We start from the raw sequence: 24,797 nt of genomic DNA on the forward strand, positions 1-24,797 counted from the left end.
GGACAGCATTCATCCAATCACTCAATTGCATATATTTAAAAACTGCAGTGTGAGTAAAGTGCTCACATTTTTCATCACATACCAAAGATTCATCTTCATTAAAGTCAATCAGACCTGAGTTTTGAATGTGGCTTCTTACTTTTTAGGTATATGACAATCAGTTACAATCCATAAGCCTCTAAGCCAAAGGTGTTTTTATTTACAAAAGAGAGATAATAACGCTACTTTAATGGGGCTTTTGTGAGGACTACACAAGGCACACATGTGGAACATGGCTCATTGGTTTCCCCATATCCTTTCTCCCAGAGTTGTACAGCCTGAGCCTGCACAGGCTTTCCACCCAACAACTCCACAGGCCCCCTGGGAGGTAGTCATGGTCACATGCTGATTCCTGCTCAGTGGATGACTAATTCTAGATTGTTTCAATGAAAAAGAAACAAACGTTTCTCTCAGTGAGGCCACTGTTTTAGAGGTTTCTTTGGTACAGGGTAGCCTGTATCCTAACTGATAAAATGAGCATGCTCTATCTGAATACACACATTCAAATACAGTCCAATTTCATAGATTACCCAGTCATGCTTGAGAAGAGCATGTAACTGTGGACCAGAGATGCTTCTTGGCCACTGAATGCACATAATGATTCTTCTTCAAAGAAATACACTCTATTCTACAGCAAATGCTTTACCTTTCTAATATGCAAGCTTATAATTTATAAAAAAAAAAAAAACTTGGTTCATTTTATATTAACCTGGGATTTCTCATCTGCTATTCTCAGTTAAAAAAAAAAGCACTTAGTTCTGTATCACATCACAATAAAGCAATTATTTACAGATTTAAATTAATATTAAGAAAACAAATGAAAGTAATACATAGGATTCAACTGTTTCAGGCACAGTTGGAAAAAAATACAGTATATAAACATATTCAAACTCAAATATACACTGGTTGCAGGTGAAGTTGTACACAGTAGGCATAACAAACAAAATGAGCATATAAACAAGAAAATGATACCATCTTACAACAGCACCATGAAAAAGTTTTGGCTGAGAGTTTGCCAAAAGGTCTATCCTGAGATATTTCAAGGCCAACTTTTCACATTTATGCAGTGCCGTTCGAAGTAAACATGTTCTCACAATTGCTTTTGTTTGGAGAGAGGCTGATGTGAGATGACGGACGCTTGGTTTGCAGCTATTTTGTACTGTTCTTGTCCAGAACCTTGGGGTGGGGAAGGGAGTGGTGTTTCTGGAGTTGCTGGAAACAAACAAACATAGAATTGTCTGTGATAGTGGTGGTTAATGTGCCTTTGCCCATGAAACCCCACACAACTCCAACATACACTATTGTATTTTTAGACACATTTAAAAATTATTGTACATCCCACAATGAGCTACATCATACATTATCAGTCTGTCGACATACACTGAATAGGCAATCTCACTCTGCTCCCCAAATAACATTAAGCAGGAATAGGTCACTGTAAGCTGTCATTTGGTTTCTCAATAGCATTTGTGAGCATTTGAGCTGCTAATAAACCCAGGAAAAAGGAGTTAGTGAAAAGAATGAATAGACTGTTAATGATTTCAAATGTTTCCAAGCAAAATATACTTTTTATATAATCAAAATGCATGTAAAATAAAAACATATTTGGTGTGGATTCCATTAATTTAGACACACTAGATGACATAAAAAATGAAGTGTTTTGATATCTAAGCTACAGTCAAAGGCATCTGAAAAATGCTGGTCTTATTTTTTCAAAATTATGCTGTTACAATTGAGCCTGCCTGTCCTCTCCCCATCAATGTAAAAAGTAAGCCTGAAAAAGTGAATAGAACGTAACTAAATATTTTAAAAAATTGTATTGAATATAAGATACAATTTGAATAGTTCATTGTCCAGAATAGTATTTCCTCCTATTATAACCATTACCATGTAATTATATAATTTATGAGATAATTCATAAAAACTTGAAATATTTTAGTACTTATTATTCCACATATTGGGCAGAATAGGTAAAAATTTTAATCAGGATAATTAATTTTTATTATTTTATTATTTTCAAATGCAGTTTATCAAAAGAATATAAAAAATTTGCTTTTAAAATTATTTGTAGATGTTTATAATGGACCTATAATCGCAGTAGCCTTTTCTAAAAGACAGAGAAAATATGCGTCATCTTAGATTTTTTTATTCTTGTTTTGCATAAAATATAAACTATTCCAGATGAGCACAAGCAACACCAAGTTTTCTGTTACAAATGATTCTCATAAATGTTTTGTTAAAAGAGGAAAAATAAAATTAAAAAAATGTGATAATGTGATTCTTAAAAGATTAGGGCTAGTAAATATATTTTTTAAAATCATAGAACACTAGCACTTACAAAGTGAGGGATTCAAGTGCCAGCAGTATTGTCAGACTTTTTCCCATTGATGCCTACAATGCTTAATGCATTGTCCATGTGTTTATTTTCTAAATTTATGAATAACTGCTCCCTGAGAAACACAATTCTGATATGGTATTGGGCTTGTCTCTCTCACTGTTCTTGACTATCTGGTAAATGAAAACGGTAACATTTACTTTGCAAGGATGGTTCCAAATTAACATCATTCAAGTACATTTGGGACTCATGATTAAATACATCAGATTATTCCCATAATTTATGCTTTTTCTTATTAATTTCATTTCTGCTTCTCTCATAAACTCAAAGAATATTGTTGCATACACAATTTACAAAAACATACTCCAGGCCTTGTTTTTAAAGGAAAGCATGACAGCGTCCAGCTGACTGGTCTCTACTTTCCCTACCACTCTCAAGCAGTCAGGTGGAACTCACAAAACTGTTATTGCATAGCAGGGAGCATTTAGGTAAAGCAATATTGTCGCTAGCTACTAACATTTATTGTGAATTAAATAGGCAACACAAATAAGCATTTTGATTGCAACACAATAACTCAAGTCATCTCAGCAAGTTGGTTGGTTTGGTGTTCTGAGGCAATGGAGACAAATGAGATTAACCAATAAAAATTCAGAAGCAATTAATTAATTCTAGATATTGTCAGATAATTAGATATTTTTAGCACCAAGGTAGCTTGAATAGACTTTGCACTAAAACTCCAAATAATAGGTGATTAATTTAGCTACTAACAACCCCTAGGATACATAGAGCTGTATGAGTTCCAAGGAGTTGCAATTTGCCTAATTCTTTTATGCAGGAATCCAGATGAAAGTCTTAGTTGAAAAGCACTAGTCTTGCAACAATGTAGCTCAATTTCAGCAGGATTACTCAGAAATAACTGCGAGCTAACTACATAAATAACACCTCCAACTATTAGTTCAACAAACAACTTCCAATGGGAGGAAGACCTTTCTCTCTGTCTCTCTCTCTCTCACTGTCTAACTCTAGCTGTCAAATAAATAAATAAAAAGATCCAAATGTTTAAAAAAATGTAAATGAGAAATCAGCTGAGTCCTGGAAGTAGCTGACCATGGGTATTGGAGACTGCCACTACCTGAGTCACCAACTATGCAGCCAGAAACAGTGAAGAAAGACATGTCCACATCAGCGACAAAACTAGCTGTAATGAAAAGGATGAAGCTATCCCAAAGGAATTAAAACCAGCCAAAAAGATCACAATAAACGCATTCTTGGATATTTTGGGACACTGAAAGTGCAAAGGCTGAAAGGTTGAAAGCTAACAAACTTTCCAAGGAGTAAAATTCATCAGGCCACAGACCAAGATGCTCATATCCTACTGTAAGTTACAGAAGGAGACAAGCTCTGTTCAATTTCCCAAATTTTTTACATGAAAATAATACACCTTAATGCTCAGTGTTTCTAATGTCTCAAATTACAGCACACTAAATAAATATTAGGATTATTACTTTCTCAATTTCTCTCTCTCTATATATATAATCTATAGTAGAGTTCTTAATGTTTGGAGAAACGTCTGAAAAGTTTATTTATTTTCAGTTTTATTTGAAATGCAGAGACAGAAAGAGCTTCCAATCCACTGGTGTAGTCCCCAAACGCCCACCACAACTGTGGCTTGGTCAGGTCAAAATTAGAAGCCTGAAACTCAATCTAGGTCTCATATAGGGCTGGCAGAGTCCCAGGTATCTGAACCATCAGACATCACCGCCAAGGCTGTGCACTGGTAGGAAGCTGGATTAGAAGGGGAGGAGCTGGAATTGGAACCAGGAGCTCTAATAAGGGATAAGGGTATTCTAAGCATCTTAATAGATGCACCAAGTGTCTATCCCCTTGACAAGCATTTTTGCAGGCCACAATTATAATTTTCCCATGATTAATGATTTTTTGTATGATTTTAGCTTGCATGGTCATTTTTATGGTCCCTTGCCACCATGCAAATCTAAGACAACCTGTGCATTCTTTTGTGCTTCCAAAACATATGAAGTAGAACATTTTAAGATCTCAAGCCTAATGAATGAGTAGCTGAATATCACTATGTCCCATAGTTGAGTCATAGAGAGTACATTCTATCCTGTTTCTACAATTTCTGGGTAATAATGGATTCTTTTCTGAATTCCACTTTTTCTCAGTTAATTAAGTTTAAGAAATATATAGTGGAAAAGTATCCCAGATACTTACAGATCTGGTCTGTGTGAACCAGGGTTGACATGGGACCTAAAAGTATTGTTTGTCCAGTTAATGGATCTTGAGACAAATGAGGATGCATTGGGTGATGGAGATGGCTACCATCATTGGAAGCACCTACAGAAGAAGACACTTACATGAGTGGTAATGTAACCAGAACGGCAAGTTTACCTTGACATGAATGTTGACAGAAGTTTGAATATTGCTATTTTTGCCAAGTGCTTTTTGAGAATTCAAAAATAAGTGCACAGAACCACTGCCATAACATGGACCATGTCAACTTTCACTGCACATTAGCTAGATTAATGTTGTTTCATATTTTGCTGTATATTAATAATGGAATGTATATGCTATTTCCTGGAATCATTAGGCTTTCTGCCTGTTGTTAAGGCAATTCCAAGAATCACTTACCTTAAGTTTATAGTATTTGGGATCACCCTAATAGCATGAACAACTTTTATTTCACAAAGATATCATTAGGAACACATTAAGCACCAGAAACTCAAAAATAATGCAGTGATTTTACAAGGAAATTTAATTTACATCAGAACACAAAATAAATGATTTCTTAGCTTATTTCTGACATTTATTGCAGCATTGAAATCTAATTTTCCCTGTCTACTGTTTTGTATCAATTATTTTAAGACAACACATTCATTTTTAAGTTATTTACTACTCAGGTTATGTTGCAATTCTAATTGTCATAAGATTTTAAAGCAGCCAGGGCATTAAAAAATTAATACATTTCAAGAGGTCTTTAAAACAGGAAATACACTTCTATTTATCATATTTGGAAGGATCTGAATGTAGGCTTAAGGGCTCTGTGGGGTAAAGATGATGGGTTAATAAGAATGGAGATTTCAGCCTGTTCAAATTTTTTGTCTCCCCCCAATAGGTTTTTCAGACTTTCTAAATATTAAAAATTGAGTTATCATATCATGACAGAACAAGATGAAAGGTAGAAAAACATGGCACATCAAAAGATGAAAAATATGCGGACCAAAAAATTGGTCAAATTTACTTTAATGTATTTAGTGTGATGTCAATTGATGAAACAGAAGTTCGTACACATACTCACCACCCAGTAACATTTCCTGAAGGAGGTTGTCAATTTTGACCATCCCAAAAAGTTTCACAAACTGTATTTGCTCAATCATTTGCCAGGTGATGCTTTGCAGTGTGGGCAGAAGCAGCAGCAGTTCTCCAAACCTCCCCCGAGAATCATACTGTCGATCATTGATATAGTCCTCCAAGCTGATCTGCACTTGGAACCGCATGTTCTTAATTTTCACTGGGTCACTCAGCCCTTTGGCATCTAATAAAGGGGGAAAAGAAACAATCTGAACACTTAATCTCATCAGAGTGTGAAACCAAATATTCTAATACAGAAAAAGTTTCATTTTCATTATATTAATTTTAATGGAGTTTTGAAAACAAACCTGGGTCAAAAAACACAATTGCCTTCAAACAAGCATATTCGTTGTCATCAATCTGGATTTCTTGAAATGGTCGAACTAACTCATCTAGGACCCGATTGGCCACACGGCTGATCTCAACTTCACAGCTGTTGCGGTGAATTACATAGTTGTTTCCTAGGGTGCAAAGCAAACACACAAGTTAACCACCTCCCCTCAAAAACTATCAAGCACTGTTACACTTTTACAGAGCAATATTCAAAATGGTCTACCCTTGAAGGAACAGTGATAGTATTTCTTCTCTCAGTAGTTACTTTAGAAAACCTTAAGGATACTTAAAGGATCAATAATATTGATAATGTGATCACATGCATTAAACAGTCTCCGTCACTGGTGATAATACCAAAGTACAGACTAATAACAAGCTAATAATTGACAAGGGCAAACCAACATGTAATGATTAGCTTTCCTCCATGTCAGTCATCCATTAGTGTCTTACTCATTAACGAGCGTAACACAAATCCTAAAGAATCTTTGTTATTTATAGTGGATTAAACAGCTCTCCTTTGATGCTTAGGCAGATGAAGGAGTGAAAACTGAGACAGGGCTTTAACAAGCCTAAGTAAAGGAAGCCGATGTGAAAAAATAAAAATAAGATAGCATGTGTATTCTCATGAGTTGCTCATTAGATATTCCCTCTTTCTGGATTTCTTTAAACAGATGAGTGATGAACACGTAAGGAGCTACATTCAAGACAGTTAAGAAATTAGAGCACTTAGTCAGCTACTCCCTGTAGTTCTTTCTAATTTAGATATTCCCTGGCTATGATATGATAATTACTTATTGTAGTTTCTTTTTTAATTTTTTTATTTTATTTATTTATTTTTTTGATAGGCAGAGTTAGACTGTGAGAGAGAGAGACAGAAAGGTCTTCCTTCCGTTGGTTCACTCCCCAAATGGCCACTACGGCTGGCGCTGCTCCAATCCTAAGCCAGGAGCCAGGTACTTCCTCCTGGTCTCCCATGCCAGTGCAGGGCCCTAGCACTTGGGCCATCCTCCACTGCCTTCCCGGGCCACAGCAAACAGCTGGACTGGAAGAGGAGTAACCGGGACAGAACCGGCGCCCCAACCAGGACTAGAACCCAGAGTACCAGTGCTGCAGGTGGAGGATTAGCCAAGTGAGCTGCGGCTAAGATAGAAGCTAAATTGCTATTTTCCACTTTCATGAAAAGCAAAATATTTTCAATTCTTTCACTATATGCAAAAGACAATCTTTGAAGTAAGAACATGTCCTAAAAGATTTATTCAATGTAGCCTAACTCCTTTTCCCAGATTTATTGAGGTATGATGGGCAAGGTAGTATAGATACATAAAGTGCACAGTGTGATGTTTCAATATACATATACAATGTGGAATGATTACCAAACTAATTAACCTATCCATCATCTCACAGTTCCTTTTTCTCTCCTTGAGCCTCACTCTTTCTTATTGGAAATTACCTTTCCTAATGTTTCAATTTGAATGACATAGGAGACTATTACAGTTATGTTGCAATCAGATTTATGAAGAAAGAAATGTTCGAGATGTTTACTAGAAAGGCAAGAAAGGTATTTAATAAGGATTTCAGTGCACAGTCTCTGCAGTCAAATTATGTGGTTTAGAATCTTGGCTCCACTCTCACTTAGCTTCGTGACCTCAGATAAAAGTTCTCTGTCCCCATTTCTCCACTTGCAAACTGGACTGAAAATAATAGTATTCATCCCTTAGCATTCTGGAAATTAAAGTAGAAAGGATGTACCTGTAAAACACTTAGAGACACACACTTACATAGTAGGTCCTCAATCAATATTAGTTATTGGTATATTATGTTCTGCTTATTTAAATTTAGAGCAAAAACATATATCAATAAAGTAAAAAAACTCATCATTTTATACAAGCCTGAGAGAGGTAGAGCTAGTAATCATTAGAAGGAAAATAATCCTAAAAATCTAATTTTATGAATTTAGTAAAATGAGGATTCAAGCAATTAATGAAGCTTTTCCCTCATGTTTTTCCCACTTGCTATCCTACTTTTGTTTCTTCCAGAACAATAATTTTTCAGACATTGCCACCAAATTTTTTAAATGGTTATTTTGTAGCACATCAGGGACAATGACATCATAGCAGAAAAAAATGGTCCTTAAAAGCACATAAACTAATTCATAAGCAGACACTTTGGAAGTGTGAAAAAATGTTGGGACCACAAAAGACAATCAGATACATTACTAACTCTTTGTTACAATGCAATTTAACAAACTTCAATACTATGTTTATTGAGCAATCTCTCCTTTTTTTAATAAAAAAAAAGATTTATTTATTTATTTGAAAGGCAGAGTGACAGAGAGATAGAGAAAGAGAGGGAGAGACAGAGAGAAAAGGAGAGATCTTCCATCTGCTAATTCATTCCTCAAATGGCTGCAATTGTTGGAGCTATGCCAATCCAAAGCCAGGAGACAGGAGGTTCTTCCAGGTCTCCCATTTGGATGCAGGGGCCCAAGTAATTGAGTCATCTTTCACTGCTTTCCAAAGTGCATTAGTAGGAGCTGGATCAGAAGTAGAGCAGCTGGAACTCAAACCAGAGCCCACATGGGATGCTCCTGCTGCTGACGGCTGCTTAACCCACTACGCCACAGTGCCGGCCCTATGATCTCTCCTTTTTATTAGGAAATTTTGATATTCTGTAATCATATCATTGTACTCTGAACTTAACACAATCAAGGCAAGGAAAAACAGGGACAAGTCAAATACAATTAATTAAATTTGATGTGTGAAGTAAGGGCACCATGTGACAATGCTTATGAATGCTTTGTATGTACAGAATAGATCCTGCTTATTATTGTAAGGATGAAATATGCATAATTTTTATTAAATTAAGAAAAGCTTACCCAAAAGCAATATATCTTTATACATCATGGATCTCTTTGTAGCTCCAAGCAGTAAGTGTTCCCCTGCGTGAGCTCTCAACAGTGCCACCTTAATGAAAGATTCCAAGTTTAGCAATTAATTATAAAATATAATGATTAAATGATGGCATAATTCAAGTCTGATTAACTTACAGTGCTCTTTTAAGCCTGGGACTTTTTCGTTTTAACAAACTATAATACTCATAGATCCTCACCATATTAAGCCTTCTAGTTTTCTATCTTATCATGTCAAAAGAGTTTACACTTCAAAATTTCTAAAATTGTCTAAGAAATCAATACAATGGCAGCAGAAAAAAATGCAGAGCAGTTAACTCTTGGAGGGAAACAGAATCAGGCAGATAAGAGGTCAAATACCCACTTAGTCATGTGCTACATGTTTAACCTTGTGTAAATTAACCAGTGTATTTGGGTCTGATTTGTTCACATCTATAAAACAGGAGTAGCTAAAAGAAAACTCAGTGTACTTATGGAGACTAAATGATAAAATACACATAAAACATAATCCTCTGAACATAATAAACAAAGGCAAGATGAGGACTTGTAGTGGGAAAAGGATAGAGGTCTGGGTTCCACAACTCTAGATAGAACCTCTGAGTGTGCAGTAAGCTCTCAGTTGAGCTTCATTCATATTCTCAATACCGGCTGGGAATCACCACTGGGAGGCATCGGAAGCATTCCACGTCCAACACATACCAAAGTCATGCTTCTCCAACATCTTTGTCTTCTTGGTAAACAGTACCATTATCCAAACCATGTGTTCACATCTAAACAGAGCCTACTTTGAGTCCTCTCTAACTCTACAATAAACCCCATTGCTACTTCTCACATTATAAGCCAAACAGAAGCATCACTCTCTATTGCCATGGCTACTATTCAGGTCTAGGTTCCTAGACAACCACAACACATTCAGTAGATATTCTGGCTTCCTTGCTAGTTCTTCCATCCTAAATCCTCTCGACGGAGCTTCCATCTTGATATTTGTAAAATAGTAATCACTTAATACCACATCTCTGCTGAAAACTCTTCAACGGTTTCTTGTCCTTAGAATATGATCCAGAGTCATCAATCATAGCTGCCGGGGTGATGGGAGGTATGGGGGAGGGTTTGATGCTTAACCTCTCACCCGCCATGTCTCTTGACTTCATCTTGCAACACCCTCTCCTAGCATGACTCAGAACTTTAGACCATGCTGTTCCTGTGCCTGGAATGCTTTCTCCTGCTATCGTGGCGTGCTTAGGCCCTTGTTGTTCAGGTTGCAGGGACTATTTTCCCTGATGCCTACTTGGAAGTATCTTTTCCATTCCACCCCAAGCATTCTCCAACAATTCATTCTATTCCATGTTATAGCATTTTACAGAACCTATCTCCACCCAGAATTAACTTCCTCATAATTTGTTTATTATTTATTGTGTATCTCTCCTAAATTTCAAACTTTATGAGAATGTTGAAGCAATCTTTATTTAGTGCTGGATACCCACAAACACTAAAACCCAACAGCAGTCTCACAATAAATGTTTGACGAATTTACTGAACGGATTCCATCTCACCAATGCAGGATTCTACTTCAGAGATGGTAAAATGGAGATAATAATACCTGTGCCACAGAACTCCCCAGAGAATTAAATAAAATGATATAATTTATAGTGCAAGCAAAAGTTAATTTCCCAGGGCATTACCCATAATAGACACTCATTAATCATGGTTGTTAATGTATACTGTTAATATTAAAATATCAGTTAGCAAATAAAAACTGTTTCTGACTGGTTACTGGATTTCAGTTTCCCAATTCTTAAATCATGTCTTCATACATAAGTCAGCAACTTCTAAAGAGTGATAATAAAAGTATAAAACTGATAAATAACATAACCCTACTTATATTGCTTGGGGTGAGACTGGTAAGTTTTAGCAATTTAGCATTATTCACTCTGGCATAATCTTCTGAGCCAAGCTATCTTTATGATATGTCAATAACCATGACTCAGACCAGGAAGGCAGTTACAGAACATTTTAAGAATGATTTCAGACTTCACAGTATTTTTTTTTCCCTGTCACCAGGTGAAATGCTCCCTTAGAAATAAAACTGTTAACTTCTTATGAGTGTTTTTTTTCTGGTTGTGCAAACATTTTGTCCTTCTTTGATTTTTACACAACCATGCCCTTTCCCCTGTGATTGTTTCTTTGTTTTTGTGTATCAGTGATAACGAACACTGGTCAGAGGGTGTATAGATGTAAACCATATATCACATCTACCAATGTTAATTCAATATGACAAAAATTGAAGTTTTCTAATTACTTTCATCTATAAAAATTACATAAGACAAGTTCAAAAAGAATCTGAATCTTCATAGACTAATTGAAATTCAAGTCCTAATTATGAATTAAAATGTCTTAATACCTGTGATAAAGTACAACGACATCTGTATTAGGAAACAGTCGCAATATGTCTATCTCTATTTTTCTGATCATTTCAGATTGTGATTTCACAACCTTTCTTGCCAAAACCAATCTTTTTATACAATAAATGCTAGAATAAAATTATCAACATGAAAGGTAAAACTTCAGTTAACTGCATACACTGCTTGCCAAGACACCAACACATCTTGTACGGTGTCTGTCCAGGATAGCCTGGTGTTGCTGAGGAATTTTTACAGCACCTGCGGGAAGCACCAAGACACACCAGGGCACCTTTTGCCTCCCAGACGTTTACTCTTCCAATACTTTCTCTCACAATGGTAGTTACTGTCAATCTTGCTCTCACATAAGCTTTTTAAACTCCAAGAGGGCAGATCAGTGTCTTGTTCAACTCTTTTCCAATCAATAAGTTTGCTAGATCCCTAAAATACAAGTCAAACAATGGTGCCCCTTGTCAAGAAAATATATGGACAAGAAAACCCAAACCTTTTCTCTTAAGATAATTTATCCCTGGTCAAATAAAGTAAATTTACTACAAATATAATTCAAAGGACACAAATACTTAGTACAAAAACGTTTCTTTAAAAAACATACACACACACAATTTCCTTAACCTATACCTGATCATCCAGTGGTAACTCACAGAAGGCAGGAATATATTTAGCCCATTCCACCAGAACTAAGAGCTGCTGCTTCATAGACTCACAAACATCACCAATACTTGCAATTTTCTTAACATTTATGTCAGTGCTTGCCCCTGGGCTGGGGACTGAGATCTAGGGGTAAGAAGAACATAATATTAATTTGTCATCTAAGATAATACATGGCAAATCTCTTCTTTATTCCTATGACTATGATAAGAAAACATAGCTGAAGCAGGCATTTGCATTTTCACAGTGTTTTGAATCATACTAAAATATGAATTTTAGCTGATAAATGGCATACTTTTCAGCTTAGAAATTAAGGTGAAAACATTCAATATGCAGCTTCATGCTCTGGGAGCAGTATATTGTTTTCTGGTCAAGTCTTGCAAATAAATTTACCACAACTTTTGGGGAATTTCCTAATTCAAAATGGTTATACAGAGAGAGGTGGTTTCTACATGCAATAGGCTTTATGGCTCTGGTTTTCATTAAAAATGGTATTTCCATTAAAGAAGTACACTTTTAGGGTGCTGAAGTTTGTGAGGAAAATGTTTCCAGCTTATAAAATTTGCTCAACTAGGAAGAAAAGGTTTAGACAGGAAACCAGAACTACTGAGTTTAGTTGCATGACAAGGAAGAGCATCAGAATAAAATCAAGAAACCAACCATTGACTCAGCAATGCTGAAGAGATTAACACATAAGGATAAATTTTTAAAAATATAATTCTGAGATCTGCAAAACTATAAATGGTGTTTAAAAAACTTCTCTGCTACTCTACTTAAAAATTTCTACAAATTTAATTTTTGAACATGTGTGTGTGTATGTGTTGTGTGTGTGTGTGTTTATGTGTATCTGTATATTTTTCCACAACTCCTTTTTAAGTCATTCTCTAAATGGTTCCAAAGTCCTTTATAAAGTTGGTCATCAAAAAATTCCAAGCTGACAAAGGTGATGTTAACCTCATCATATGATGCCTTGGTTTTTAAAAATGAAAGTCATATTGACTCTGTAGGATCTGATTAACTATCTAGCTGCTTCATAATTGACTTCATAATAGAAAAATATCATTGGAATTTCTAATGGGTCAAGGCTAAAATAAACGGCTTTCAGTGAATTTCTTTGTCTCCTGTTTGAATATATAATGAATGACTTACTTTTTAAACTTTAAAACTGATATTCTAGAAAAAACTAAAGTAAAAGATCTCTTTTTCTCATGTTTTCTGAATTTTGGCTCTTCATTTGAAAAAATCTATTTCCAAAGCAGGTATCAAGGTGACTTCTTGAGACTATAAGTCATTTTCAAGGAAAGAAACCTTGATGACGTGCCTTAACCCAACTATCTGAAGGTCATGGTCTCTGATTTTACAGATTCAACCCATAAAATAAAATAAAATACCACCCCCAGAGCATCGTGCAGGGCCTTTTTTTCATCAACATAGTTCTCATTCTCAAGGAATCTTAGACTGAAATGCACTTGACTTTTCCACTTAAATACAGGATCTTGTCTCAAAAAAGTCAAAATTAAACCAGCTGCCCATTAACTCTCTCAAACAAAAAACTCTCGAATTTGTGTTGATGTGATTTATTCTAGTAACGAGTACCCTTGAATGAACCTAGATGAATTCAGCTTTATGCCTAAACATTACACAGGGCTGGATGCCAGAGAGCAGCAGGTACCTGGCGAGAACGAACTTCAGCTTGTGCCAGGGTGTTAATGGAGGGAATGTTGCTGCCATCAAATGTACTTCTTCTGGTGCTTATTCTGTCGCGTTCATTTTGTACAGCTAAGGAAGAAAATGCCAGCATTTATTGGTCAGTTCTCTTTCATCTACCTCAGGTTACACACTTTGAAGTAAAAAAAAAAAAAGTCAAAAAGTTAAAAGGAAGACTCTAGAACACGTCCATGGGGAAACAAGACTGAAAATATCTTCATTCTGTGCCAATTAGAGCTCTTACAATGCCACTGGTTGATACTTTGTGATGGCACACACACAGGCAGCAGACCTGGCTGATGGTTCTGCCACACTCTGTGTTCAACCAAATGGTCTTCTCTTCACTCCAGGTTACTAAAACTGCAAGATAACTAGAAGGAAAGTATTGCCTATGCGATTGACCAGGTCAAAGATAAGAGTGTATTCACTGTTGGAAGGTGAGTCATAGATTTTGAAATCTGGATTTTCTTTTTCCTATAAAACCCTACCAAAACTAGAAAGTACATTTGTCTTACCTAAGGTGACTGTAAAATTGCAGTCTTATGATCTCTTAGGAAGCACTGTCCCTGGGAGAGTTTAGAAGCATTAATAATAATACTAATAATATAATAATAATAAAAGTTGCAGCTGTTTAAGGTCATTCTGAGAAGACTGAGATTTGAGGATCAGCATTTTGGACAAGTGAAGAAATCTTACAAAATATTTAAAAGTTTCTAAAACAGCATTATTGTGGAAAGCAGAGAATGAGTAACATATATCTCCAAATCCCTTACTAAAAACTATATTCTTAAATATTAAGGAAAAGTGAGAAAGAGTATGTTAACTACTTTCTTGCCATATAAAGACTACATTGAGTCAGATGTTAAAATTGTATTTTAAAACTTAGAAGGTAAAATAATCTTATTAATCAATGAAAAGGAAAACAAGATGTGGATACTCTAACTTATTTACATTAGTACTCTAATATGTTTTGCTGAAAAGAGGACACATTAAACTAACATTTTTTTCTGCAGTTATTATTTTTAGTACAGAAATACGCCAATGCTTTTTTCTGAAATTTTATACTCTTACAAGTCATTATTTTTTTTAAGATTTACTTACTTATTTGAAAGACAGAGTTACAGAAATAGAGAGACAGAGACAGAGATAGAGACAGAGGTCTTCCATCCACTGGTTCACTCTCCAAATGGCTGCAATGGCCCAAGTTGGGCTGCTCTTAAGCCAGGATCCTGGAGCTTCCTCCAGGTCTACCACATGGATGCAGCAGCCCAAAAACTTGGGCCAGCTTCTACAGCTATCCCAGGCCACAGCAGAGAGCTGGATTGGAAGTGGAGCAGCATGGACACAAATCAGCACCCACATGGGATGCCAGCACTGCTACACCTTAGTGCCAACCCCTGAAATCCAGCAATTCCCATGCCGAAATCTAGGAAGAGACCCAGGATTGCTGACCATCAACTGCATTAAGACTTTTGTCTTTAAGATGAAGTGAATGGTCTTTAAGTTGGAGTGAACCATTAGTATTTTATTTTAAAGTCATATTTATTGATAGCTTGTACTTTTGTTTTAACAGAAATTTGAGTGACTTGCAACTTAAACTGATTCATTTGGAAACGCATCTATAGAAATTAAAAATCAACATGTTATCTTTGCTTTTATGAATTAATTTACATGATCAGACATTAGAAAGAGATTAAGACATTGTCAACATTGGTAATCCTCTTATTTTTATCAATGTAATTTAATGTTTATATGTTTAATCAATCTTGATACTGTTATTACTAAAAAGAAGAGAAATATATCAACTTTGAAACTCAAACGTTACTCTGTATTATCTTTAGAAACATTATTGCATTATTTCTGAAGACATACTTATTTATTTGAAAGGCAGAGTAACAAAGTAAGAGGGAGAGAGAGAGAGATCTTTCATCCATTGGTTCATTCCCAAAATGGCTGCAGTGGCCAGGGATGGGCCAGGCTGAAGCCAGGAGCCAGGAACTTCTGCTGGATCTCTCAAATGGGTATAGGGGCCCAAACACGTGGGCCATCCTCCATTACTTTCTTAGCCTCATTATCAGGAAGCTGGATTGGAAATGGAGCAGCTAGAACTTGATCTGGCACCCATGTAGGATGCCTGTACTGTAGGCAGCAGCTGAACCTGCTATGCCAAGACACCAGCCCCACATTACTTCATAAAAAGTTATAATTTCACTAGTTCTGACATAATTTCATTTTATAATTATAAACTCATAAAGGAAATATATGTGCATGATTTATTTGTAATTTTAGGGTAAAAATGAAGTTCAAGTGAAGATGGATGAAAACAATTGAAAAGCATGTAATTAACCCTATAAGTTACCAAATGGATATTTTTATATTAGAAATGCCATTTTTGAGATGAGAAACTATTTTTTGTAATTTTGCAGACGTTTTTGCCAGCCTTTTTGAGATTAACAACCTTAGCAAAACCATTGGAATATTTTATTTTTAGCATATTGAAGGACAAAGAAATAAACTATTTTCAGTTGGATTTGGTATATTTTTACACTTCTGTATTATCATGATTTAATTTGAGTTTTTAACTTTGTGAAATAGTTGTACAAAACCATTATATATGATATGTACAGGGATACAGCAAAACTAGCAGGTATAAAATCTTATAGTTGCTGGACCCTGCCAAAGATTTAGAATGTTTATTAGTAAATTAACCATTTTTAGAATGTAGAAGAACATACTCAGAGTTTTTAATATTTCAAAATGGAATTAGCATACATTAAATTAGTGCAATTAGTTGAGCTGATTATATTCAATAGAATAACAACTCTCTAAGGGAATGTGATTTTTTCTATTATGTTCACTACTGAAACCTCAGTACCTAGCTCAGCATCTGGAAAGTAGCAGTGCTCAATAAAGATTTGTTAATTGAATTAGTGCTTGAAAAATAGAGCTAGTATTCATGAAACAAAGATATTAAATTGTTGTGAATATAAAATGTGTTTAAAAACACATGCATACTGGGGCCAGCACTGTGGCGCAATGGGTTAATGCCCTGGCCTGAAGCACCGGCATCCCATATGGGTGCCTGTTCAAGACCCGGCTGCTCCACTTCCTTTCCAGCTCTCTGCTATGGCCTTGGAAAGAAGTAGAAGATTGCCCAAGTCCTTGGGCCCCTGCACCCACATGGGACATCTGGAAGAAGCTCCTGGCTCCTGACTTCAGATCAGCACAGCTCTGGACGTTGTGGCCAATTGGGGAGTGAACCAGCAGATGGAAGACCTCTCTCTCTCTCTTCCTCTCCTCTCTCTGTGTAACTCTGATTTTCAAATAATAAGTAAAATAAATCTTTAAAAAGAAACACATGCATAAAGTGTTAGTCCAACAATAGATTTTATTATTAATCTTTTGACAGGACACTGGAATGTTGCTTAGACTAATTATATAGCCAGGAATAGCACAATGGTGGAGAGAATCGTGTCTCTATGGAGTGGTCACCCCAAATACTAGCTAGACATTTTTGAGCTAAATTCTTTTTTTTTTGGACAGGCAGAGTTAGACAGTAAGAGAGAGAGACAGAGAGAAAGGTCTTCCTTCCATTGGTTCACCCCCAAAATGGCTGCTACAGCCAGCGCGCTGCACCAATCCAAAGCCAGGAGCCAGGTGCTTCCTCCTGGTCTCCCATGCAGGTGCAGGGCCCAAGCACTTAGGCCATCCTCCACTGCCTTCCCGGGCCTCAGCAGAGAGCTGGAAAAGGAGCAACCGGGACAGAATCTGGCCCCCAACCGGGACTAGAACCCCGGGTGCCGGCGCTGCAGGCGGAGGATTAGCCAAGTGAGACGCAACGCCGGCCTGAGCTAATTCTTTAACACAAGGAGCCAAATCTTCTCTCATTAATACACTGAAGAAAATCAGGTCTCATGTAAAAAGATTATTATGTTTAACTAGTATGTGTGTACATCAATAATATTATCATCATCATTATTACTACATTACCTTCTTTTTTCATTCCTGCTCTAAAACATTTTCTTAATCGACAATATCTACATTGATTCCTTTTGTCTTTATCAACAACGCATTGCCGACTGAACCTGCAACATCAAACAAAGATATATTAGTTTGCAGAAAATTATCATTTATCAAAAAAGCAAATAAACAGACAAATGGTCTTTAAGTAAGTAATAGTCAAATATGGCTCAATAGGAAGAATGATCTGTATGTACATGGAAATATAAGCTTGACGTCCCAGGCAATCTTATAATGAGATTAAAAATGAATGAACTCTAATTTTTGGCTAGTGTACATGATCATTTCTACCATGAGTCATGAAAACAAAATTTAAATTCTAGGTGCTTACTGCTAAATAGTTTCACAATGGCCTGGATTACAGATCAGAACTTCAGTCCATTGTTTTGTCTTTTTTCAATATTTTTTTCTATTAATTTTAAACATTTGAAATATATTTCAGAATTTGTTTAAGAGAGAGAAAACAAAACAGATATCTAGGACGAGAGCTCCCATCTATAGATTCACTCCCCATAGACTTCCAAGGCAGGTGAGCCAAACCTAGAGCTGGGAACAGGGCAAAATGGGTGACAGGAGCCTAATTATTTGAGACCTTATTGTGGCCTTCCAGGGTAAATACCATCAGGAAGCTGGAGCTATAAGCTGGAGGCAGGCATCAAACCCATGTAGGACATGGGTGTCCCAACTACCAGCCCAAGCACCAGATCAAATTAAATGCACACACATCACAGCCAACTGAAGTTCACTTTAAATCTCAAATTATGTATCGAGGACATTGAGAACAGCACTGTGGCAACAGTCCCTACACAATGATGTACTCCATACCCATTAGAAAGATTGTAATTGAAAAAGAAAAAACAGAAAATACAAGTATTGATGAGAATGTGGAAAAACTGGAACTCTCCTACAATGCTAATTAGATTATTAAATGATGAAGCTATTTTGGAAAAATGTTTGGCAGTATCTTAAAAATCTAAGCCCAGCCATTCCATGCTAGGCATGAAGTCAAGGGAAATAAAACATATGAAGGCTCTTCAAAATGTTCAGAGAAAATGTATGTTGTGGAAAAAAAAAGTGTGAATTTCAAAATTCTTGAGCAAAAGTAAACTTTTTTGAATTACATTTTTTCCACAAACTTTTTCAAGTACCCTCATATTTCCATGCACACACACACAAAAGCCTATACACACGTGTCCATAGCTTCAATCACAAATAGCCAAAAAGTGGAGACAATCCAAATGCCCATCAACTGAAGAACATCAAAATGAGGTATGCCCACACAAAAGAATATTATTATTTGTCAATAAACAGGAATGAAATACTGATACGTGCTACAATGTGGATGAACCCTGAGAACAGTCATCTGTTCTAAATTAAAGGAGTTAGTCCTCGAACGCCACATAGTGCATGGCTGGCTGGAAGAGACAAACCTATAGAACCACAAAGTAGATTGGAAGTGTGGGAAAGAACTGGGGGAAAGGGTATGAGGAGTGACTGCTAAAGACTAGTTCACAGGTTGATGAAAATGTTTCAAATTGATGTAATGATAGTTGTGCAATTTGTGAATACACTAAGAAAGCTGAACTGTATATTTAAACAAAATATACTCTCCCAGGTCTACCTTTCACTGTTGATAGAACTCAGAGACGTTAAACAAGATTAATTTGCAATTGTAGAGGAAGGAGTAGGACTTGCCAAAAAATATTGTTGTGTGACTGTACTTTACAGATTTCAGAGCAAATATTAATCATATAGTAAGCAATGACATTTCTTCAAAATTATGATCCCTTTGTATTAGTATGTCCCTGATCATTTGTAGTTGATCATTAATAATGAAAATAAAAGAATATATTTTGCAACCCATAGAATAAAATAGTTCCTCTGAAAAATATGAAGGGCCACTTAAAATTGAGTAAGAAGTAAAACTTACTGCAAATGAACTGAGCAACAACAGAGATGTGTTTTCTGGGTGAAGAAGCATTATTTGTTTGGAAATGCATGGCTAAGGAGACCAGAAAATACTAAGTAGATATTTGAAGATATCTGAAAGTTATATATTGTTTATTACACTAGAAGAAAAGAAATAGCACCATGCTGTGAGTTAACTTCTTCCCAAATGTCCAACTTGCTCTTAAAACAACAATTGTATATATCCCTTTCAAAGATAAAATTTTTTGTTAAAACACATAATTTTGTTAATATTCCATATTCATTCTAGATGTATTCTGCATCCAAGAACTGATCAATTGCAATGCTATGATGTTGACTTGATATCATTAACAATAAAAACAGCCTACTAGAAATGTGTGGCACATATAGTTAAATGAGCTTTAAATAAAACATTTAAATTTAAGGGCAAGAAAATGTTATATTAGAAATACATTTCAAACTACAGGAATCAAAACTTCACTTTTACTTGTTGACATCTTCAAGCTGCCAAAATCACCTGCAGTTTTATAATTTTGTTTTACAAGATCCAGGATGTAATTACACTGAAAGGAAAGCCAATATACATAAAAATACACACACTGAGAAACCATTTAAATAAAGATTTTGAAATGTTTAGTGGTGTATGAACATGTGGTAAAACAATAAACACAAGGAAAAGATTGCCACCAAATTTCAGATAATAGGTACTTCTGGGAGACAGAGAACAAAGAGAAAGTGACAGGGGAGGTGTCCAGTAGAAGCATCAGCTGTATTGACCTAACCGGGTTGTACGCACGTGGAATTTTTTACACGTACATATGCCTTTCATAAGTCTTAATGTTTCATAAAAGTGAACTACCTGTGTGAATGCATTGTGCATTTTTACCTTTATTGTGGCTTAGAGGTTTTGTTTATTGAGTTATAGATACATGAAAGCTCTGAATTTTCTGCTGTTACCTCCTGGACGCCATTTTCCAACACATCTAAAGATTACTTTCCTAAAAGGCGCATTTCAAGTACCTGCAGGAATACACGTGACTCTTGCGTATGCTGCGTCTGAAGAAGCCCTTGCACCCATCACAGCTCGATGCCCCGTAGTGTTTTCCTGTTGCTCTGTCTCCACATATAGCACATAAACAGTTGACGCCATTGTCTGTGGTATTCATACTTGTTGTCTCTGGGGCAGAACTATCTGTTGCAAAAAACAAAACACAAAACAAAACAAAACAAAAAACAGAGGAGTTAAGAGTGAGTACTGAGTATTTTTTTTTTAAAGAAAAGATTTATTTATTCATTTAAAAGGCAGAATTACATGGGGGAGGGAGAAGAGAATGAGAGAGAGAGAGCACACTTCCATCTGCTGGTTCACTGCCTAGATGGCCACAATGGCCTGGAGCTGGGAGCCAGGAGCTTCTTTCAGGTCTCCCACATGGGTGGCAGGGGCCCAAAGAATTGAACCTTCTTCCACTGCTCTCCCAGGCACATTAATAGAGAGCTGGCTGGATAGGAAGTGGAGCAGCTGGGACTTGAACCGGTGCTCATATGGCATGTTGGTGTCATAGGTGGCTGTTTTACCTGCTTTTACACCACAACGCAGGCCCCCAAGTGCTTCTCAATTAAATTGTCCTTTTGATTACCCATAGGCTCACAAGAATCCATTCTTTGGCTTCTTGGAGTCCTTTCCTTTTCGCCACTGGCTGCTTCCATTCCAAACACCTGTATCCCATTTCTGTTCATTACATTTCAGGATAGCATAAGGCTCAGGCCCCAGCTAAACTCTTTCCCAAAGGAAGCTCATCCAGTCTCGTGACATTAAACATCATCTGTAGAATGAAAAGTCCTCAAATTGTATTTTTTGTTCTAGTCTCTCTTCCAGATGTCAGTCTGAAATACCTAAGTATCTATTTTGAAGCACATGTAAGACTCATAAATTATTGAGTGGATGCCCCACCCCCTGCCGGGGACAGAAAACAGAATTGTGATTTTTTTCAACCTATAACTTGTCTTCTTTTCAGACGTCCCTATGTCAGTCCATGGCTTCATGCTGCACTATAGTCAGTAACTTGGGGCTCTTTCTCAAATTGTCTCCTTACCTTTATATATAATCCATTAATTAAGTACATATTTAACATACATATGTAATCTATCACTTTTTACCCGTTCACTATGGCCAACCTTATTCAATCAAACACCATCTTACCTTGGCTTATTGCAACAGTTTCCTATCTAATTTCTCCACTTGCACCCTTGCTCTTCTAGTGTTTGTTTATTGTATCAATGCCACCAAAGTGATCTGGGTATAACAGATTTATATCATATCACCATTCTGTGTCCAAGCCAGCCATAACTTGTCACTAGATACAGAATAAAGTCTTAGCACTTTACCATGGCCCATAAAGTCCTGTGTGATGAAGTCCCTGGCTACCCCACCCCCTGCTCACATATCTGTTACCACTTTTCATCCTGTTCACCACTCTCTAGCAATATTGCCTTTTTCTTTTCTTCTTTGAAGCCTCTTTCCAGCTTGAACCTTTTGTACTTCTTGCCTCAACTGCCTGGAAGGAAAGTTATTTTCCTAGATTTCCTTGAGTTAGTTGTCAGATTTCTGCTCAAACCACATTTTGTGGGAAATCTTCTCTTAAAACACATTTAAAAGAGTCACCTCTAATCTGCCCTTAAAGTAGCACCTAGAAACTTACTAATTTTTTTTAATAGCAACTTCATTGCCCAAAATATATTATGTACTGGTTACTCATTTTTTACTCATCTTTACACATAGAATATTAATATTATGAAATCAATTTATGTCTTATTCACTCCTTTGTTTTCCAACTCTTCGAGCTGTACTCAGCATATAATATGCATGAAATACATGTTTTGAAGGAAGAGGCATTTAAAATATACTCAGATATTTTTACTAAGTAAACATTTCTTGAGTTGATGTTGACATCTTAAAAATCTGTATGTACTCAAAATATACTGACTATATAAATAGATGAAAATTTTAATTTAGCAATTGTATAATATGAATTATTATATTTGTAATATAAAAAAGAATAAAAACACAGATTGTCATGTCCCAACTACATTCAGTGACATTAGATATATTCTACTTCCTAATACCTCTGAGTAATCAAATATTGTCATACATAATTTCATAAATTTGGAACAAACTTTAATGAGAATATACTTAGAGTTAACTAGGTGACATTAGAGAATTTAAATATTAAGAATTTTTTGGATAATATCTACAAAATAGATATTAGCAATATGGAAGTTAGAAGTGTTCGGAATTGGTTGAATTCTGGTAAATATAGGAAAATATGAAAAGGTCGACTTTAATGCTATACTTACATGTAATTATCAACATTATTCTATGCAAACAAATTAGATAGCACTTTGGAAATGGCCAAACAACTTAGCTATTATAATGTATTTAGCTATTATAATGTATTTGGTAAATATTTAAGGAAAATCTGTCCCAACGATTTAGCCCTTAACTTCTAGAGTCTTTGTTTTTGTTAAGTAATGATTCTATTGAGGCAAATATTCTGTTAAATATATCTAAATGATTTTTTTCACACACACAATAACATTCTTTGCACAATCGACTCATTTTAATTCTATCTGTGCTAAAATTTCAGATTTCATTTTTGACAATTTTTAAAAACATCCCCCACCAATAAATTATTGCTTATTGGAACTATAACTAGAATACCAGTTATACAAATTGTTCGGCATGGTAGAATATAAGATATCCTAAGACTAAGATGTATTCTCAGTCTTGAACTAAACACATACACACATTCACAGAGAAACTTTCCAAAGTACACGTAATTACTAGATGTTAGTAGTTCTAACAATTATAACTTATCTTGGACAAGACTTTTACTTGGAATTCTTTAAGTCGGTAGTGAAGTGTATTACATAAAGACACGAACCCTAAACAAGTCATGTCTTATTTAAAGTTAAACTGTTACAGTAGATAAATACCAAAAGCTTTGTGCGGCTAAACATTAGCTTCTCAAGTGAGGTTATAATATAAACCTTTACTTCCTTTCATATTGGTGTTCAATGCAGAAACTTGATAGTAATTTTAAATGTAATTTCTCATCAGCAGCAACTGAGAACTGAAATAATGGAAGGAAGAGGCAATCAGTAAAACTTCCCAGTGTTTTAGGGAAATTTTGTTCTATAAGTCATTTTAAATATTGTATAGAAAATATATTTTCACAGCCAATCTGCCAATATTACTTATTACTATGATTTACAACAAATAAAATAACTGCTGAAACTACTCTTTTCACCTTTCTAACTGGCTCATGACAGAATTCTGAGGTTACTTTATTACATAAAACTAGACTTTTTCTACCTCTAATATGAAAAAGCCATAGTATTATTAATTTAAATTTTATTTAAGTGCAAAAGCTCATATTTGTGGCCTTAAAAAAGAAAACCTTAATACTCTAGCAATAAAATGTAGAGCCACCACCTCAAGAAGCTCAACTTTACATCTCCCATTTTGCTTACCTTTTCTTTATGCTTATAAGTAAATGAGAACTCACCATTTGAATTGTATAGAATCTGCATAGTTTCGAACTCCAAAGTTGTGTAAGTTGGGTCCAAAACTTCACTGTAATTTGCCATGTCCATGTCCAGTATTGGTTCCGATACCCTCATCATTGATTTAGAAACACACATACAAGTGGCACCACAAGCCCAGAGTGTGTGATGACTGTTTTTGCTTTCAATCTGTGAGTGATAATTCCAAGTTAACTGTAACTGAGTGACTTAAGTGCTGCAGTGGGAGGGGCTGTAAAACTGTAACCTCCTTCAGCAAACCATATTCTGCTTATTTCTTCTTCTTTTATGGCATACGAAAGCAATTCCTTGTGATAATCTTGGAAGGCTTCATGGAATCACCTTATCTGAAGTGCTTAGTAGACTAATACGATTTCCTAAATTGATTTCCAGTAGACAATAAATGATATCTCCAAGACAAGAATTAAAAATAGAAATGAGGATCTCTCAGGGTATAAACTGTAATTATAATGTGAAGCATCCTAGTTAAGGGGCTCAAAACCACACA

At 35.7% G+C, this 24,797-nt stretch overlaps 1 protein-coding gene across 1 annotated transcript; it reads right to left on the bottom strand.

Annotated features, from left to right (window-relative positions):
- Positions 1-957: 957 nt before the first annotated feature.
- HNF4G (hepatocyte nuclear factor 4 gamma) lies at positions 958-24,409 on the bottom strand. The gene is made up of 10 exons (XM_062189540.1): positions 24,274-24,409; positions 20,729-20,900; positions 17,750-17,844; positions 13,725-13,831; positions 12,023-12,178; positions 8,952-9,039; positions 6,052-6,204; positions 5,691-5,927; positions 4,607-4,729; positions 958-1,251 (listed from the first exon to the last, which is right to left on the bottom strand). The coding sequence occupies exons 1-10, from the start codon at positions 24,407-24,409 to the stop codon at positions 1,130-1,132; spliced, it is 1,389 nt and encodes a 462-aa protein (XP_062045524.1). The 3' UTR covers positions 958-1,129.
- Between the last annotated feature and the right edge of the window lie 388 nt (positions 24,410-24,797).

The sequence above is a fragment of the Lepus europaeus genome, chromosome 4 (genome assembly GCF_033115175.1).
Source record: "Lepus europaeus isolate LE1 chromosome 4, mLepTim1.pri, whole genome shotgun sequence".
NCBI classification, from domain to species: domain Eukaryota; kingdom Metazoa; phylum Chordata; class Mammalia; order Lagomorpha; family Leporidae; genus Lepus; species Lepus europaeus.

Bases quoted from the DNA above. Each gene is read 5' to 3' on its own strand.
- HNF4G (XM_062189540.1), bottom strand. From the start codon at position 24,409: ATGTGTGTTTCTAAATCAATGATGAGGGTATCGGAACCAATACTGGAC. The intron at 20,901-24,273 runs GTGAGTTCTCAT...TTTTTGCAACAG, and splicing joins GATTCTATACAATTCAAATG to ATAGTTCTGCCCCAGAGACA. The intron at 6,205-8,951 runs GTAAGCTTTTCT...TTTGCACCCTAG, and splicing joins TAAAGATATATTGCTTTTGG to GAAACAACTATGTAATTCAC.